The following is an 18,462-nucleotide window of genomic DNA, read 5'->3' as shown; positions in this document are numbered from 1 at the left end:
GGTTAAAAAAAGAGACTGCCTTGGCCCTTTAATAGGACAGAAAATTAGGTGGCTGGAGAGATGGCTCAGCCGCTAAAGGCTAGGCTCACAACCAAAAATATAAGAGTTTGGGAAGGGAAAGCAAGCCAGGAGCACGCTGTGAAAGCCAGCGGGCTAAGTGCGAGCCCAGTCGCGCTTCCTGAGCTCCGTTAGCTGACTTGCCCGCAAAGGCTGGGAAAGATCGAGCTTGCGCCCCCGACCGCGCAGGGGCGGAGGCAAAGAGCCCCACGTTAGAGCGACAAAATGTAGCGGTGTAAATGAAGAAATTATAATAATATATTCAGCTTTAATTGGCTAAAGACTTACAGAACCCTAGGTTCCAACAGAGAACAGGAAAGCAGAAGGGGCGGGGGCGAGCACACCAGTAATATTTATTAGTAAAAAATATCCTCAGGCGACCCCGCCCTACAAGCAAGGTGATTGGCTGGGGCTACCCCTACAGATGTCTGCCGAGGGAGTTCAGTCAGGCATCTCAGGCCACATTGAGGAGTGGCCTTGCTGTTGTTGGAGAGAAGAACCCCGCTAGCTAGACAGTCGGAGATAGTTCTGTGGAGGAGGAAGGAGGGCTTAACATGGAGCAATAGTGTAAAGAGATTCACAAGCCAAGAGAAAGTGAGAGAGTGGGGCCTTGGATGAAGTGAGACCCTGGGCTTAGGTTTACAATTTAGAGAGGATGCCAAAACTATGAACCAAGTAATATGATTAATCTTACTATTAATCAAGATATTCAGTATCTTCAAAATTCACAATGCTAAAAAGTACAAAGAACAAAATGTTACATACTCAAATATCGACAGAAGTGGAAACACCACTCTGCAGAACGATGTTTGGAACCCGAGTCAGTTGTATCTCTCTTGCTTTGTGGATGTCACAACCCTAAGAGAAGATGGGCAAACTTGCCTGTGTGGGGTTATGTAGGAAGTGTGGAGCTGATGTGGGATGGCCTGGGCATTAGGATCCTGAACTCTGGTCAAAGGCTCTCTTCTTGAGCTCTTCCCATGCCTTCAGTTCTTACCACCCATCTATCCTTCCCTCCCTTTCTCTTTGGGTGGACCACTGGGACATTTCCATGAGTGTACAGGCTTTCCGGGCAGAGGGATGGACACTCTTTCGATGGATACCTGTAGTGAAACACTTTGAGCCAGATGGTTCCAGGGACCCACCCCTGTGCAATTTATCTGTCTGCTTCCCATACTGGGGACACTGTGTTTTACATATCCTTGTGGGATAGGCATTGGTAAATATTCCTAGGGTAAATGAGTAACTTTTCTATTCGGGGCAGAGATGAAAAGAAATTAGGCCCCTTGCAGTATGGCATCCCTTCTCTAACCTCTGCTTCAGCTGTTATGTAGGTGCATCTATGTTCTCCCTGGAACCTTTAGAGCAGCTACAGTTGACATGCCGAGGAACACACTTCCTGTTACCCCATTGCCCTGTTGTTGACCGGGCTGTCCCAGCTGTGACTGTTCTTCCTCCTATATACGCTGCCCCTTCACCCCACCCCAGTGCTCTCAGGCCTTGCTGAGGAGAAGTGTCTCTTCCTGACATTCCTAGGGGGTGCTTCTGTAGTGCCTACATCCATCACAGAGCTAACTTTTCTTCCTCATTGAGCCAGGAGCCATTGGTGGTCAGAAGTGTTTTTTTCCAGCATATGATTCTTCTAGAACATGCCACAATCTGTAGCTTCACTCCTGATTTGGGAGCTGCTCCATTTTAGAATAGAAGATACCCTCTATTATTAGTGACTGAAAAGGGCACCTTCAGTTGCGGTCTTACTGAACCCTAACAGTAATCTACACAGTAGAAGCATTGCATAGGCCTCCTTCTCAGAGCAGATACGAGACAACTCAGCCAGTCGGGATCAAGTCTGGGTGGCCATTAGTCCCCTGTGCCTGAATGAGCTTGCATCCCAGTGCGCCACCTCCCTGGACAGCACCAGTGTGGACCGTGCATTGGTTCTGCTTTCCTCTGGTCTCATACTAGTGAAGGGGAGAAATGTTCTGTCCTCAGAACTGGGTCCTATGGGTATTCTGTGAGTCAGTCTTCTTAACTGCTCTCCGTGAAGCTTTGGCCGGGCGTAGTAACTCTTGGAAGTGCTAAGTACAAGTGTCGGCATTGTTTCATGACTGTCTCCTTCCCATTGGCGTACTATAGCTTACTCCATCCATAACTTCATCGAGGGAGCCCTTTAATCCTATAGAATGGTGGAAGATTTACATGTACCAGACTGTCACCTTGGTGCTGGGGACAGGGCGCTATGAAATGGACCTGTCTGTTGGTCTTGACTTATCAAAAAAACAAACAAACAAACAACAACAATAACAAAAAAACCTAGGCTAGGAATCATAGGAATAGCTAGAACACTGGGTGGCTGTTCACCAAATTCAGGTACTGGGCAGAGTTCTGGGTTGCTTCCAGTTACTGGACATGACTCGCCTCTGCTTCTTTCTCTAGGTATCATCATCATGATGACGCTGTGTGACCAGGTAGATATTTATGAGTTCCTTCCATCCAAGCGCAAGACCGACATGTGCTACTACCACCAGAGCTTCTTCGACAGTGCCTGCACAATGGGTGCCTACCACCCGCTCCTCTTCGAGAAGAACTTGGTGAAGCATCTCAACGAGGGGACAGATGAAGACATTTATTTGTTTGGGAAAGCCACATTGTCCGGCTTCCGGAACATTAAGTGTTGAGCACAGGTCTCTAGCTGGGCACTCTGATTCTTCTCCTTAGGTTGTGTATATGGCTGGTCTCCTGGTTACCCCTGCTTGGAGGAGCGGTTTGTTTGTTTTCCCCAACAGGCCCAAGCCTGCTTCTTGCACTCTAGGGAATTTTGTTGGCAAGAACTCCTGGGCTTCCACAGCCTGATGGCAAAGGAGGCAGACCTGACCTTCCCTGCAGCCATAAAGGATAGGAGCTCAGATTCCTGCCACACACATTCCTCCTAGATAGCACCCTCCTCCCCTTCCACACGGGCAGGGGAAAGAGCCGCATTTCTCATCAGGCTTGTTAAAACCAGACTTTGTTTTTCCCAACTGAATGATGTCACCCTCACAAACCAGCACCCGCCCCCCTCCCCCACCCCCTACATAGATATCACTATCTCTACATAGATAGTAATTTCACATCTCCAAGAAACTCTCCCAGGCTTGGTTTGTGCCAGATGCAGGGTGGCTTGGGGAAGTGAAAGCAAATTGTTGGCACAGGAATCATGCTCAGTTACGCCAAAGCAAAATCATCCCCAAAGGCACTTCCCTGGGGACAGTGTCCTGTTGTCACCCTGTCTGGCTAGGCCGATCCTTGAGCTGGGGTGCTTCAGAGCAAAGGCTCTTGAGTGGCCCCTTTTTCTTCTCCTTCTCCATGTGGAGACCAAAGGAACAGAGACCTCCTGTCTCTGTCCTCAACCTGTTCACCGGTGAACAGAAGAGATGACACCCAACAGGAAGCTAGAACGCAAACATTCCCTGTGCTCGTGGGCACTGGGCTTTTGAGAGGAGGGGCCTGCTGTCTGTATGCCCAGGAGGAGCCAGCGTAGCCATGTTCTCATAGAGCCATGACATTGGGAAAGGGACACATGCCAAACAGAGTAGATGTCACCCGAGTCAGAGGAGCTGTGTTGTTCTTTCTCCCATTCTCATTCTCTAAGGCCTGTTAGGACATGGGAGCTAAGATATTTTTGTTAGGAAGCCCCTACCCACTTTGGCAGCAAGTGCTTCCCCACAGTGGACACAGGGGAGCCAGATAGACTGGGGCTCTTTTTATATTTCATTTTTTTTTTAATGTCAACTCTCTAACCTTCTGCTACCATTACTCTCCCGTAAAGCAGTCTCCCCCTCCCGGATTACTTTGGATCATTTTTCTGTTTGACAATTATCCTTACCCCCAACTTCTTTGACCTCATGGGCCCTCCATGGAAGGTCTCTCAGGGCGTGGGGACTACATTTTCCAGGACTTTAGGTTAGCATCTTAATCATACCTGATTCTCACTAGGCGTGAGGTGTGTGGTTGCTGATCCTCCTGCGCTTCACCAGCTCCCAGCAAGAGAGTGGCCTTGGTCTCTGGGCAGAAAGTTTGGCAAGCATACTCTTGCAAGAATTTTCTGAGACCTGTCTACCTGGTGGGGAACCACAATGGCCCACTCAGGCCCCTGTGTGGAGCGGCTCAGTGACTTGTTTATGGTCAATGAAATAAAATGAATGTGAACGAAGCAAGGTCACTAAGACAGTCCGCTGGCCTCCCAAGCCTGGCCCTGTGTGCTCACAGGGCTCCGGTGTTTGAACTTCAGACCCACGGTCCTTGAACTCAGACGCCTGTTTACTGCTGACCCCTTGCCTTACACAAGCAGACAGTAAGAAGCCTGAAGTGGAAAGCCCTGGGTTTTCAGGTTGACCCCCACTGACTCACTGTGCCACGTCACACAAAGTCTCTTCCTCGGGCCTTTGCTTCCATATCTGTTCAATAGGGGTGACAATCCTACCTCACAGGGCCATGTGGGGACCACAGGAAGGCTTATGGCTGGACTCTGTCCACGGTGCATAGGAAGTAGGTACCCTGCTGTCCCTTGCTGCAAGGGAGCAGGGCGGTGAAGAGGGACATGAAGTCTATTTTATTGTGAGGCCACTGCCTCATTCGCAACACCCAGGAGCCTGCCCCTCCTGGCTGCCCGCACCTCAGGTCTGTTTCTGCTCGAGGGTGCACCGGAGTGTTGGGCTGCTTGGCGGCTGTGTGGGGTGAGGCGAGGCCATCCCTGGCTTCCTTCGAGTTCTGCTCTCACATGCCCGTTCTAACTCATCAGGACTGGGGTAGAGTGCCACGGAGGCTGCTATCCTGTCGGCAGGTGGTACATGGCGACGTAGGGATGGGGACAACACTGGGTAGATTCTAGTTTTTTTTAACTATTCTTAATGTGAGGGAATAAATTAATTTAAGTGTAATATGATTCTGACGTCTGTAAACCTTTCTCTGTGCTCCGTAAATGTGGAGGCCTGAGTAAAGTAGACTGTGGCCTGGATGTGGGTGGTGGTGGTAGTTTGCTGATATGTTTAATATTTGAGACAGGCAGCTTCAAAATGTGTGATTTTGAAAGCCTCTGTCTACCTGGGCATTGACTTTAGTCCTAAGTCATAGGACCCTTCTGCCAATCAGATCTGCTGTTGCTCTTGGTTTGGGGTATGAGAGAGTATCAGAGACTTTAACAGCATACCTATTGATTCTAAATTATCCAAAGACCATACACATTTTAAAATAAATCATTTTTTTTTCAAAAATCTGCCTCCTCTCTTCATACCTGCTAAAGGGGTGAGCAGCCATCCACGCTTGTGTCCCAAGAAGACCCATCTGAAAAGCCAAGCCCCTGGGTTCCTCCAGCAGTCTCTGGCCTAAATCTCCCTTTCAACACTCCAGGAAAAGGTGTACAGGATACGTATTTATTGCAAAGGGTGGAATCTTGGAAATGTTGATGGTTTATTGATTCTTCTCCTGTTCACTCTTGCTAGGCACAGGAAATGATGCATTCACTCCCCCTACACCTTAGGACAGAGGACGGCTTGGAATGGGAGGAGAAACCCCTGCTCTGGATTCTAGAACTCTTCCATCCTTAGGGCAATCACGTTTTAAGGGAATCGCCAAGAGAGCCCAGAGAAAAATATTGAAGAGGAGCCGTGGTTTTGGCGGGGGTTTCTTTTTCTCTGAACCGCCTGCTTACAAGAGAAGGGCGTCTCCTGAAAGCCTTCATATTGAATTCCTAACTCCAAAACTTAGAATGGACCTCTGTGGAAATGGATCAAGGCAGATTTAATTATTTAAGATGAGGTCATGCTGCAGCAGCGTGGGCCCCTCCTCCAGTCTGACTAGTGTCCTCATAAAAAGGAGAAATCTAGAGTCAGGCGCACACAGAGAAAACACCATGTAATGATGAAGGCTGAGGTCGGGCTGATGTATAAGCCATGGAATGCCGGAAGATTGCCAGAAACCCGGCAGAAGCTGGGGAAGCCGCCTGGAACAGATTTCTGCCCCCACAGTCCTCAGAGGTGCTCCCCTCGATCTGGGAGTTCTGGCTTCTAGAAGTTTGAGACAATACACTTGTGTTGTCAAAGCCACACACTTTGAGGTGCTTTACACATTATAGCCCTTAACAAATCAAGCCTAATGCCTCTTCCCTCCACACCCCCGCCTTTTGTCACTCCCAGCTGCGGTTTCCTGGGCTGGGATGGGAAAGGACCCACAGGCTGTCGTTCATTCAAGGGTGGTGCCTGCTATCCAGCCAGGACTCTGGGGAATACAGCCATAGATGCTGAGGCAGTGGGTCTTCTCCTTCAGGAAGCCAGGCCCCTCAGCAGCCACCCAAGTCCTCCTGGTCGTCCAGAGAACCCTGAAGTTTATCTCTGACACTGCATCCAGTGATTTGGCTTTGTCAGCTCCTTGGACTTGTTCTTCTCCGTAATGATAGGGAAGCATTGTTTAGATGAGAGTTGGAAGCAGAAGTTACAAAAAAATATTTCTCTTTGGCCCAATGTCCAGTGGCCGTGTGCCTGAGGACCATCCTGCTGGGCTGCTGAGCTGGCGGGTGGGTCTCCCTCTGTCTGGAGGCTGCTTTCTCTTCTTCCTCACTCTCGGATCCCATTTTTCAATTTTTCAGATATACGTGTTAATGATGGGAGTATGTGTCTAAATTCCGGCCTCAGTTCCTTGGTTAATTGTAGGAAGGAAGAAGCATGCCTCAATGAGAGACAGGCTCACCTGAACCTCCGTGCACACCCCACACATAGGGCTCTCTTCACTGAGAGCCCAGCGCTCAGTATCTTAGAGAATGTTCTCCTGTGCCATCTCACAACCTGCTAGTGCCCTGAACTCACACCGAAATCTGGCCCCGAGCCAAAAGCCAGGAATGGGGGAAGGGCTTGCCAGGTCCCAGGGACTGTCACTACCTTATTCTTAGCTCCTTGTCCTCTGAGAGGTGTTGTGGCTCTCAGCACAGCGTCTAGCATGTGCTGCTGTGCACTGTACGGCTCTAGGCTGGGTGTCCCCTCTTGTGAGGCAAGAGTTCCACAGGCTGGAGCTTGGCATCAGTGCAGGAGAGGGGAAAGGATGCTCACATGCTCATATTCGGTCTTCCTTGGGATTACTTGGCAAGCAAACTTTTGTTGCTGTTGTTTTTCGAGACAGGGTTTCTCTGTGTAGCCCTGGCTGTCCTGGAACCCAATCTGTAGACCAGGCTGGCCTCGAACTCAGAGATTCCCCATGCCTCTGCCTTCCAAGTGCTGGGATTAAAGGCATGAACCATCACTGCCCAGGGGGAAGCAAGTTTCAATGGACAGAGAAATGCGATTCAGTCTAGTGAGCACATGGGCACCAGCTGTGTGCCTGGCATGGGCAGATAAGGCTGTGTCTCATGGCTTCTGCCCTCTGAGGAGCAGAAGTCTGGAAAGACAGGCCTGCTTGGCTGGGATATAGAATTTTCAGCAATGATAGCCTAAACAACAGTGCTGTGCTCTTGAGCACACATACATAACTGCCCCGGAGAAAACACATGCGCACGCCAAGCGCAGTGCAAACTCCGCAGTGCAGGTGAAGTTCCTAGAGGAGGCTGGAGAGCAGAGGGGCTCTCGTCAGTGGAACAGGGAAGCCCTGGTGGACGCCGGCTTTGAAACACAGCGGGATTTCTCCTTTCTTTTTTCCTTCTTTCTCTTCTCTCTTTCTTTCCTTCTCATCTTCCTCTTTTCCTCCAGTTTCTCTCTTCCTCGTTTTCTTCCCCCTCCTCTGGTGGGCCACTGGAATTACAGGTGTGATCATTCTTTCCTCCCATTGCCTATCTTCAGGGAGGCAGGAACTATCTTGTGCACAAGCCACATACAACCAGGCTAGCCGGCCCAGGAACTTCCCGTCCCGCTGTAGGAATTCTGAGGCTACAGATATGTATGTATGATGTGAATTTCTGACATTGAACACTGTACGTAGGGCTTAGACAGCTAGCTCTTTCCCCACGAAGTCATCTCCCAGCACTCTTTGCGCATATCTGAATGTATAATTTCAAATATTCTATCTTTACATCCACTGATACTTTTTCCTGTTTGACTAGTCTGTGGTTGATGTTTTCTACTAAAATATTTAGCTCAGTTATTGTATTCAGTATTTCTAGGGGATCTAATTTTCTTATCTCTGCCACTTTAATTTTATATTTCTAGTGAATTAAAAATATGTTATCCTTTTATTAGATGTAGATAAAATGTTTCTTAAAAATAAATATTTTTTCATTATGAAAACTTTCAACAAGTTAGATACAGAAAACTGCATCCCATGTAATAAAGGCTTTTTCAGAAAAAAAGCCTACAGCTAACACTTTTCTCAGTGGCAGATAGTTAAAGTCTTTCCGTCAAGATTCAGAATCAGAAGAAAATAGCATGGTTGGCACTTCTTTTCAGCACAGAGTTGGACATCTTTGACCAAAAGGGAAATACTAGGCCATTCAATAACAATTCAGTATCCTTACGTGATTAAAAAATTTCAACAAATCAGCTATTCCAAATTCATTGTTGGTCAATTCATGCATTTCCATTTCTTCAGAGTTTATCTTTTAGAACTTAGTTATTTCTTTCTGCCGTGTTCCATTTCCTGTCTTTTGTGTTCTGTCAGAAGCACCCGTGCACTGAAACAAACAGCGACCCCTTCCAGCCTCCACTGTGCCCTTTGATCCTGGTAGGCCTTCACTGTTTGGTCTTGCCTTCGGTTTCTGCTGTGTTAGTTGGTGGCCCACAACCTAGCTATTGCGGACTTCACTCCTGCGTTCTCCCAGCTGAGCTGGGCTGTAACCTACAGTATGAGGCTGACTTCAACTACAGGCTATGCTCTGTAGTCTGGTGAGGCTCCCTTTGTGAATAAAGATCAGCTTGGCTCTATCTATCCCTGGCCTGGGAGGTTCCAAGGTGAGCATTAAGGCTACACGTGGAAGCCAGGCAGGTGTGAGCCAGGGAGACCACTGACTGCTTCTTAAAGTGTGCTGCTGCTGCTGCTGCTACTGCTGCTGCTGCTGCTGCTGCTGCTGCTGCTGCTGCTGCTGGCTAGTCTCCCTGCTGATACGAATGCAAAATGACTGCCAAGATTGGCATGCTGGTTTCCATGAGCCCACCCTATTCTTTGTCTGCAGCTGAGCCTTGGCATCCATGAGGCCAGACCATGCCACTCAGAAAGGGTCCAAGAATGGTAGAGAACCAATGTCTGCCTCTAATTTTCTCCTCCCTCTGTAATAATCAAAGTACCCTGGAATTGTTTGTGTGTGGTAGTGTTACCAGCTTGGAGAGAGGCAACCCAGTAAAAGTGGTATGGCTCCTTTTATCCTTTGTTTGTGGATATCTTACTCTTTGCATCAAAGCAAGAATCTTTGCCTTGTTTTGGGGGTTTGGCTATTATCTTCTATGGTGGTTTGAAGGAGAATGGCCCTCGTAGACTCCTATGTTTGAATATTTGGTCCCGAGGTGCTGGTACTGTTTGAGATTAGGTGGTGAGGCCTGTCTGGAGGAGGATTGTCATTGGGGTTTCAAAAGACTTAACACCGTTCCCATTATGTCTCCCCCCATTTCTCTCTCTCGTCTCCTGCTTGTGGATCAAATGTGAGCTCAGCTGTTCCCGCTGCCATGCCTATAGTGTTCCATTATGGACTCTAATCCTCTGAAATGGTGAGCTTAGGTTAAATTCATTCCTCTATATGTTACCTCTGTCATGGTGTCTTACATAGCAATTGAAAAGTAACCAAGACATTTCCTCAAAGATGTTCTAGTTTTCTGTTCCCCTTGTGGGACAATTACATGCACATCACCTCCAGGCTATCCCATCACCCATTGCTCTTTCTGCTTTCAGTTATCTTTCCTTCCATTTCACATTGGGTAGTTTGTAGAATCTGTGTCGTTCGTCCCCCCCCCCCACAGTGTCAAATATACCATTAGTCCTAGGTGGAGTACTTTTCATTTGAGCTACTAAGGATTTCATCTTTTCTTTGGCTTCTTGAATATTTAAAACATAGTTTTAGCAACTTAAAAAAAACATTTTTGACTGCAGATTTTTATCAAGTGTGTCTTTTCTAGTCCACTTAAAGTAATTTTCCTCCTCGCTGTGGAAAATATTTTTCTGGTTTCTCAGCATATGTGATAAATTCTAACTTCCAGAAACTTCCATAGTATGTGTTCATGGTGTGTGGTGCTGTGCTATAGAAGGATATTTTCTTATAGGTGTATATTTAATACATATCTCCACTTCCTTCTTGTCTCCCCCCCCCTCCCCGCCTCCCCGTTAGTCCCTTTGTCCCCTAGACGGTCTTCCCTCTACTCTCAGGCCACAGACACATGCATGACTTATGTATCTATATGAAATCTAAGAACCAAGAATGAGAGAAAAGCTCACTATTTTTCTTTCTGAAATTGGTTTAATTCACTTACGGTAACCATCTCCAGCTGTATTCTCTTTCCTGGAAAGAGCATAGCTTTATTCTTTCTGTGTCTGCCTGGTAGGTTTTGACTGGATGCCAGTCATTGTAAATGTTTTCTTTTTGCCTACTATGTACTTTTGGATTCTGATAAATGTCTTCAACTTTGTTCTAGGATTAGAGCTAAGCCTCTCGGCAATCATTTGCTGTCTCTAGAAACTGATTCCAGGCTTATGGCCTTCTAGTTCTCAAAGATCATTGTTGTTTTATTACCTGGCTTTGGGTGTCTGCCCAGGGTGTTTCATTCAGGAGAAGAATCCAATCTCCTTCCACAGAGTCAGGCCTCTGAATGTCTTCGTTTGAAACTGAAGAGCATAATTTCGTTACAGGCGGTGTTCTTCAGCGGAATTGGTTCTTTCAGCTATTTGGATCTGTGGCAGAGACAGGAAGGAGGGATCCCTTGGGCATCTGTTTGTCTCATAGGTAGGGAACTTAGCCATTTGCCCAGAAGGGGCCTGCAAAGCGGAGTCAAACCCGCCTGGCTCAATTTCAAGAGACTATAGAATGGGAGAGGGGGACGACAGTAGTTGTATGTGTCTCTCCATTCTGAGAATAGAGCAAACAGAAGATCTGTAAATTCTAATTCTTCAGACTGGTGGGATTTGAAATTTTAGTATAGTATGGCCAGCACCAATAACAGAATATGGTAGCATGGAGAAGAAACAAAAATATCTAGTGTCTAGCATTAGTGTTAACAAAACAAACAAACAAAAACCGAAGAACACAATGGCTGCCATGAAAGCAAAGCCTCCGCTGAGCCTTGCTCTTGGCCACATGGGAGTCAAAATCTGAGAGGACTGGATTTCCAGCCATAGGAGCAAAACCTTGGGGGGTAAAAATGGCTCCTCATGGAGAAGTACATAGAGTTTCCTTGTGTTTGCATGCAAATAGGTCAGTCAGGATGGGGACAGGATGCGGGGTGGGTGCTGGACCACAAGTTGGTGTGGTTGGTTTGAATAAGTGAATTTTAAGTCTTTAGTTCTTCCTGGATGTTATGTCTAAGCTGTTTCTCTGTGGTGTTGAGGGCTTGTTTTGTTTCTAGCCATATTTTGGCTCTGAGGAAAGCCACAACTCAGCGGAGTAAATTGGGACCAGGAGTAAAAGCCTAAAGCCTGGCATTGCCAGAGGCTCTCAATGGTGCCTCCTTAGAGGCCCCTTTTAAACTTTTGCCAAAAGAGGATTGTGAAAGCCTTAAACCAGGTGTGGAAAGGCTACATGAAATTCTTCGGGAAGCTCTGAAAACGACTTGGCTACGCTGCCTGTGGCGTCCTGGTTACAGGATGGGAAAGAAGCAGTCTTCATGCACGGGCTTGGAAAATGGCAGGAAACTGGTCAACCCCAAGAGCCCAGGCTACGAGAAAGGCTAGGACAACTTTGTGACTCTGTTGAAGGAGGTCAACAGAAAAACCCCTTCAGAGCTGTGTTGAGGACCTCAATGCCAGCGCGAAGTTCCTGACTCCTGGAACATACTGCCCAGGAGAAGTGATGTTCTAAAGTGGCATTCAACAGGAGTCCCAGCGAAAACAGCCCCCAGGGAACCCCCGCGCAGCCCCTTTTCTGATGAGATAATCCAGCCAAACTTGGATGCAGCACCCCAAGCAATGCCGAAGAAAAGCAAGTTGCAGGCTCTGGGAACCACTCTGACCCCAGTAGAAATTCTTTTTTTATCAGATCATGATAAATGCCACCAGAAGCCACACTGCTCGCTCTATTTCACATTTACCAGCTAAAAGAACAACAGCCCTGCTTCCCAAGAGCTATCTGGCTTTCCAAATCTGCCCTCACATGGGAACCTTTACTGTTGCCTACCTCAGTGACTTACAACCCTAATTAAAGTCATAAGTGCATTTTAAATTCTTATAATGGCATCCGCACCACTGCCAGATACCTTCCTATCCTTTTCCTTTAGAGCTTTAAAGGTTGTATAATTGATTAGTATTGATGGATAGTGCATATCAATTGGGATCAGTTCTGTATTTCAGTACATGCATACAGTACACATGAAACTAATCTAATCCTCTTCCTTCCTGGCCTCTAGCTAAGACTAATCTTATATTGGGCCAATTTTCTTTATCTCCCACGGATGGGAGATAAACACAGCACTTGTCTCTTTGGGTCTGGACTATTTCAGTTAACATTGTGTTTTCCTGTTCCATCTATGTGGCTGCAAATAAGAGTGCATTCTTTCTTATAAGTACGCAGTATTCCAATGTGTGTATATAGACCACATTTTTGTTTTTTTTTATTCTTTGGAAATGCCATACATGTCAACAATGTTTATAGATAATATCCACCACCATGTCTCTTGCTCTAACTCTTCTTGAACCACCTACTCAATGTCTTAAATATATATTAACAAAATTGGGGAGGGGGCTGGAGAGATGATTCAATGGTTAAGCAAACTGGATGCTCTTCCAGAGGACCCAAGTTCGATTCCCAGTACTCACGTGGCAGCTCACACCTGTCTCCAAATCCAGCTTCAGGTGATCTCGATGCCCTCCTCTGACCTCAATGGGCCCTGTATGCACGAGGTACACAGACATATATTTGGGCAAAATACGCATACACATAAAGTAACAAAACTTATTTTAAAACTAATTAAAAACAAATGACTAACTTTTACAACCCCCTGAGTCCGATTAGTGCTTTCCCTATCTGTGTAGGTGTAGGACCGTTTCACTGAAGCATGACCAATTTATCAATGGCCTTACCCCCCAAGGAAACAGACTCCCCCCATCCCACAGCCATCTGCCAAGATCTCCTCAGCTAAAGGTGGAGCCTCCTATGTCCCTCCACCACCCTGCCGGAATGCTGACTGGCTTGGCCTGCAGCATCCTGCAGGAGATATTTCTGGAAACCTGACTGGGTTACATGGGACTGGAGACACGACAGATGCTGACAGACAGACATACAGAACAGCTGGCAGTGGGTGAGCTGCACGCTGATGGAAGCCACCTACTATGTACTAAACGTGTACTCAGCGCATTTCTAAGGTACAGCCCGAGGAGGAGGGCCTAGCTAGTACTGGTGCGAGGTCTCTGTCGGGGAAAGTCTTGGGCTGTCAGCATCTGTAAGGAGGATGCCCGGGGAACAAGCTTTCTGTACATGCGGTCTGCATTTGTTCTTGGACCAGGGGAAGGCTTTGGCGTTCCCAAGGCTCTGAAGCATGGGGACCTTGACATAGCCATGCTTGTATCAATGACACACGCACTCCCTCAGGACTTCCTCTACTCCCTACAACGATCGCGTGCAGGGAGGAAGACAGCTGCTGTGAGCTCCTAAGTGCATCAGCCCTGCGGTGTCTGGAGGACCCTGTTTCCCAGCAGTTCCCCACTCCCTCTGGCTCTTATAGCCTTGCTGCCCATCTTCCTCAATGCTTCCTGAGCTGTGTGGGAAGGGAGGGTGATATAGATGTCTCATTTAGGAATGAGGAAGCCAGTTGTGATTCTCTGTTATCCATCACTTACTACAGAAAGAAGCGTCTCTGCTGGGGGAAGCTGCAATAACCTTAGGGCATCAGGGTGAGTATTTAGAAGGTGCCCTGATACTGTGTCCTTTTAACAGGATGGTAGTTGTAGTTTCTCCTATAGGGTCTGTGATCTCCCCAACCACAAGTTTGAAGTACCAGGGATGACTTCTCACCAGTGCAGCAGGCCTTATATCTGTTTAGAAAACCAATGGCTGTCCATTCATATTCAGACCTCTATTATGCCAATGAGTGTCTCTTGCAGGCTCATCATTATATGTCGCTGGATTTGCGGCTGGATGAGCCAGCTGATGACTTATCTTCCACGGTAGCCTACATAACACCTCCCAGCCCTCTGAAAGCTAGCTAGAAAGAGGGACGCTTCCAGATCAGTAGCAGCTTCATTTCTCTTACTTTCTGTGATTCGAATATGTGATAGTCTTACCATTAAGTCCCAGTGGCCCATAAAGAACAATGTTGGTGGCTTCCATTGTATTGGGGATTTCTGCTCCATTGACCAGCAAGGCAAAGGAGCTATCCCACACATGGCACTGGGTCTTTTGTTTAAGAACGTATAGTGATAGCTTCTGGGAGGACCGTCATCCCACCATATATCATATTTTCCTTATCTACTCATTTTTCAATGGCCATCTAGAAGGACTCCACAGTTTTCTATTATGAAACATGGACGTGAAGCTAGCTCTTTGGCATGGAACATTTTTCAGTATTAAATGTGTTCATCTATTCATCCATCCACCTGTGCAGCTTTCTGTCTATTCATTTATTCAACCAGCAAATATTAGTTTACATATATTCTGCTCAGACCTGGTACCCTAAGATATAGTTGCAAAAGTATCAGTGGCAACATTCGTGACAGGATCTTGGATGGGACTTGCTAGCAACTACTGAGAAGTTGGTGAGCTTATCAGAAGTTATTAAATTCCGTGAGAAGACACTGTCATCACTGGGCAGACAAAAAGACCAATTAGTTAGACATCAAAGGCATTCACAGAATAGTCAGATGCCCAACACCATGTACACTGAGGTTCACACAGTCAGGTTCGAGTATCAACCCAAACCTGAAAAATGAATGACATGGGATGATTTCAAGTAGAGCAAAGGAATTTGTCTTGGGTGCTTTCAAAAGTCAATGCTAAGGAGCTGGGTGGTTGCAGCTGATTGAAGAAGTATCCTCCAAAACAGCTTGTTCAACCTGCAGCCTGTTGGACTGTACCTATTTCAGGAAAGTTACTAATGTGACCCAGTGCATTTGTAGATTAGAATGTCATGCCTCAAGGCAAAAAGGTTGGACACCTATGCAAAGGGATCCATAAGAATTGGATGCATGTTGGGTGTGGTGGTGTATGCCTTTACTCCCAGCACTTGTTGGCAGATCTCTGTGAGTTCTAGACCAGCCTGGCCTACAGAGTGAGTTCCAGAATAGCTAGCGCTGTTACACAGAGAAACCCTATCTCGAAAAAACAAAACAAAACAAAAAATGCCCCCCAAACCCCATCCCCACCACTACCAACAGCAAAGGAATTGGATGCCTGATAGAGACCTAAAGTGCCAGCAAAGGGGCACTCTCAGATGAGATTCCAGTCTTAACCTGAGCCTAAGGAAAATACAGGAGTGGAAATTGTACCTTAACCTGTCTGGAAGCAAGGAAACTGAGGTTTTTGAATCCCTATCAGCCAGTAACTGACACAATGACCCTTGTGTTTGTGGAGGTGTGAAATCCTCAGGTACATTGGGTACGACATTCGAGTGATGGGAAAGGCCTACACAATGTTCTGTATGTGTCAGGGCTGCCTAGAGAAACAGGATCAATATGTTACAGGGCGATTATTGGGCTGGCTTACATAATGTAGGCTGGGCAGTCCAACAATGGCTAGCAGTGTGCCGGAGAGACTGAGAATCCAGGAGCTGCTCAGTTTACAGGCTGGAGACCTTAGCAGTCCCAGTCTGGCACTAAAGGCCTGGAGGATTCCTGGAGAGATGCTGGTCTTCAGTCAATACTGGCAAGCCAAAGATGCTAGGTGCTCACGCCATCAGAGGACGGTGGCTATGGTAGGATGGACTCACTCACTAGGACAAAGTGAAGGCAGATAAGCAGGCAACGTCACTTTCCTTCCTGATCTCTTTATACCTGCACCACCGCATTGCCCACTCTGGGTGGGGGTCTGCCCCCTTCAGTTGATCCTTTTTGGAGTAACCTTCACAGATCCTCTCAGAAGCCCATCTCCTAGTTGTCTCCAGATCCAATCGACTTGACCCCCAAGATCAACCATCACAAGTTCCTATGCCTACAGATCAACCCTGTTACTATCTTAAGTCAGACAGGCAGCGTTGCAGCATGAATACACAGAATTGAAGACAGTAGCGTGAGGGTCTGGAGACACACCAAGGGTCCTGCGATGGTTCGCTGGTTTGTCTTGTGTCTCCCACACAAGTTGGTTTCTCCCTATCCTCAGTTCATTCTACCTTTGCACAGCTTTCCAAAATTCCAGTTGGGTAAAGATTGAGGGGAGACACTTACAAGGATTACGTTAATAGTGTAAAACGTGGACCTCACCATTACAGCTGATCTTTGATTGGTGTTTAACTGTCATTTCCTCCTCTGTTACCCACCACTCTGCGCCTATTTCAGACTTCTCCTTGTCTTAGCTACTAGTGATGGATCCAATGGTGTTAGACCTTAGTTCTGACTCCATGGCTGCTGTAGTCACCTCTTTATACTTGATGTTAGCCATGAGACGTTCCCAGTGAACTGTCTGAACCCTAAACACACTTCTCCCTACTTTCGTTATGCAGCACAGTTCTACGCTATGATGCTGAGAGTCACCAATTGTTAGTACGGTTGTCTGCATCTTTTGGTCTACAGGTAGTAACCAGTTAACTACCAAGCTTGATGTTTACTGTGATTCTTGATGCATCTTCAGATGGAATTATTATATCTTCTAGAAAATAGGGCTTTAGACCCACCAAGCATGAGTTTGAGGGGTAAGAAATACACATTCCACAAGTGGGAAATGACAGTAACTTTTTTGTTGAATAATTGTATTCTTTGACCATTTCATACCTTATATAATGTATTCTGGTCACCTTTCCCCTGACTTCTTCTCTCCCTCCCATCCCTACCAATGCCCCCATCCCTACAAAGTCTATTGTTTGAGTAGTGATCTTGACCACAGTGGATTGGAGCTTTGCATGATTCAGTATTTCCCAGATTTAGATTCACATAGAGGATAACATCCAAAACATAATCATTACAAATCACTGCTCTTCGCCGTGTTGACAGAAGAGGGCACCACTAATCCAAGAATACTGTAACTCATTCCAGCGCCACAAAGAATTGGGTAGAAAAAAATCATTGCAAGACCATTTAAATAGAAGAAGCCGGCAACTCAATGCACCCCAAGCAAGGAACAGAGACAAAATAAGTAAATGAAGCCAGGAAAGCAAACAAGGCTTGAGTCAAGTAACTTCAAACACATATTTGGAAATACAGGAAGCTACTTTTAATCAAAAATTAAATGATAAATGGTTTAGAGGAAATAAAACAAAATTAAAAATGCTGCTTGAAGTCAGGATGAAAATAAAAAAGAAAAACCTTCTAAAATTAAAAGCTAAATTAAAAGAACAACCCCCCCCCCACACACACACATCTCTAAGCCTCTTTTCAATAATTGCCATGGGGTGGTGCCAGAGGGACTCAGGATGGAGTTGTGATCAAAAAGATAAGACCAGGAGCCACTGGGGCACACCAAGGGTTGGGACGTGTCCTTTTGCTCTCAGTGGGTTTTCAGGTGAGATTCCTGGAACACTGCCGGTCTGCAGCTGGGAAGGAAAAAGGAACTTAAGCCTGTGTTGTTGTATTGGGGTTCTTTATTCTCGGCTGTGGAAGGTTCCTTTTCCTTCTCACGTCCCCGTGATTTTTCCTACGTTTCCATCCTGCCTCAATGTCCACCTCTGTGATTTGATCTCTTAATCTTCAGGGTTTATGAGGCTGAAAATACATCTTCTGTTACTTATTTGGTACCTATCCAGGGACTGAAAGTCTTCCTTAATGGAATTTAAAGGGGCCATGAGAAGAGCTGAGTTTGCAGATTATGTTGGCATCATTCAATAGAAACCTGGAAGAGGGTGTTGTTATTCAAGATGTCAAACTAATAAGTAACGAATCTGTCTTTGAGTTTCTATAGCTATGATAAGACACCTAGACCAGCCGGGCGGTGGTGGTGCAGGCCTTTAATCCCAGCACTCGGGAGGCAGAGACAGGTGGATCTCTGTGGGTTCAACACCAGCCTCGCCTACAAGAGCTAGTTCCAGGACAGGCATCACAACTACACAGAGAAACCCTGTCTCTAAAAACAAACAATACAACAACAACAACAACAACAACAATATCCAAACCAAAAGCAACTAGAGGAGGAAAAGGCTTATTTTATCTTACATTTCTAGGTCATATTCCATCATG

At 46.5% G+C, this 18,462-nt stretch overlaps 2 protein-coding genes across 6 annotated transcripts in view; one reads left to right on the top strand and one right to left on the bottom strand.

Annotated features, from left to right (window-relative positions):
• The window catches only part of St6gal1 (ST6 beta-galactoside alpha-2,6-sialyltransferase 1), a 144,388-nt gene extending 139,407 nt beyond the window's left edge, over positions 1-4,981 (top strand). For all 5 annotated transcript variants that reach the window (XM_050159969.1, XM_050159970.1, XM_050159972.1 and 2 more), the window contains one exon: positions 2,494-4,981. In XM_050159969.1, the coding sequence (XP_050015926.1) occupies positions 2,494-2,735 (242 nt within the window). In that variant the 3' untranslated portion in view covers positions 2,736-4,981. The remainder of the gene's footprint in view (positions 1-2,493) is intronic.
• The window catches only part of Rfc4 (replication factor C subunit 4), a 751,101-nt gene that overhangs the window by 282,479 nt on the left and 450,160 nt on the right, over positions 1-18,462 (bottom strand). The gene's annotated exons all lie outside the window — the stretch shown is intronic.

The sequence above is a fragment of the Alexandromys fortis genome, unplaced genomic scaffold (genome assembly GCF_014885135.2).
Source record: "Alexandromys fortis isolate MF-2015 unplaced genomic scaffold, M_Fortis_MF-2015_v1.1 scaffold_100_3062768_6864082, whole genome shotgun sequence".
NCBI classification, from domain to species: domain Eukaryota; kingdom Metazoa; phylum Chordata; class Mammalia; order Rodentia; family Cricetidae; genus Alexandromys; species Alexandromys fortis.
The sequence above is the reverse complement of the archived record's forward strand: the minus strand, read 5'-3'. Positions and strand labels throughout refer to the sequence as shown.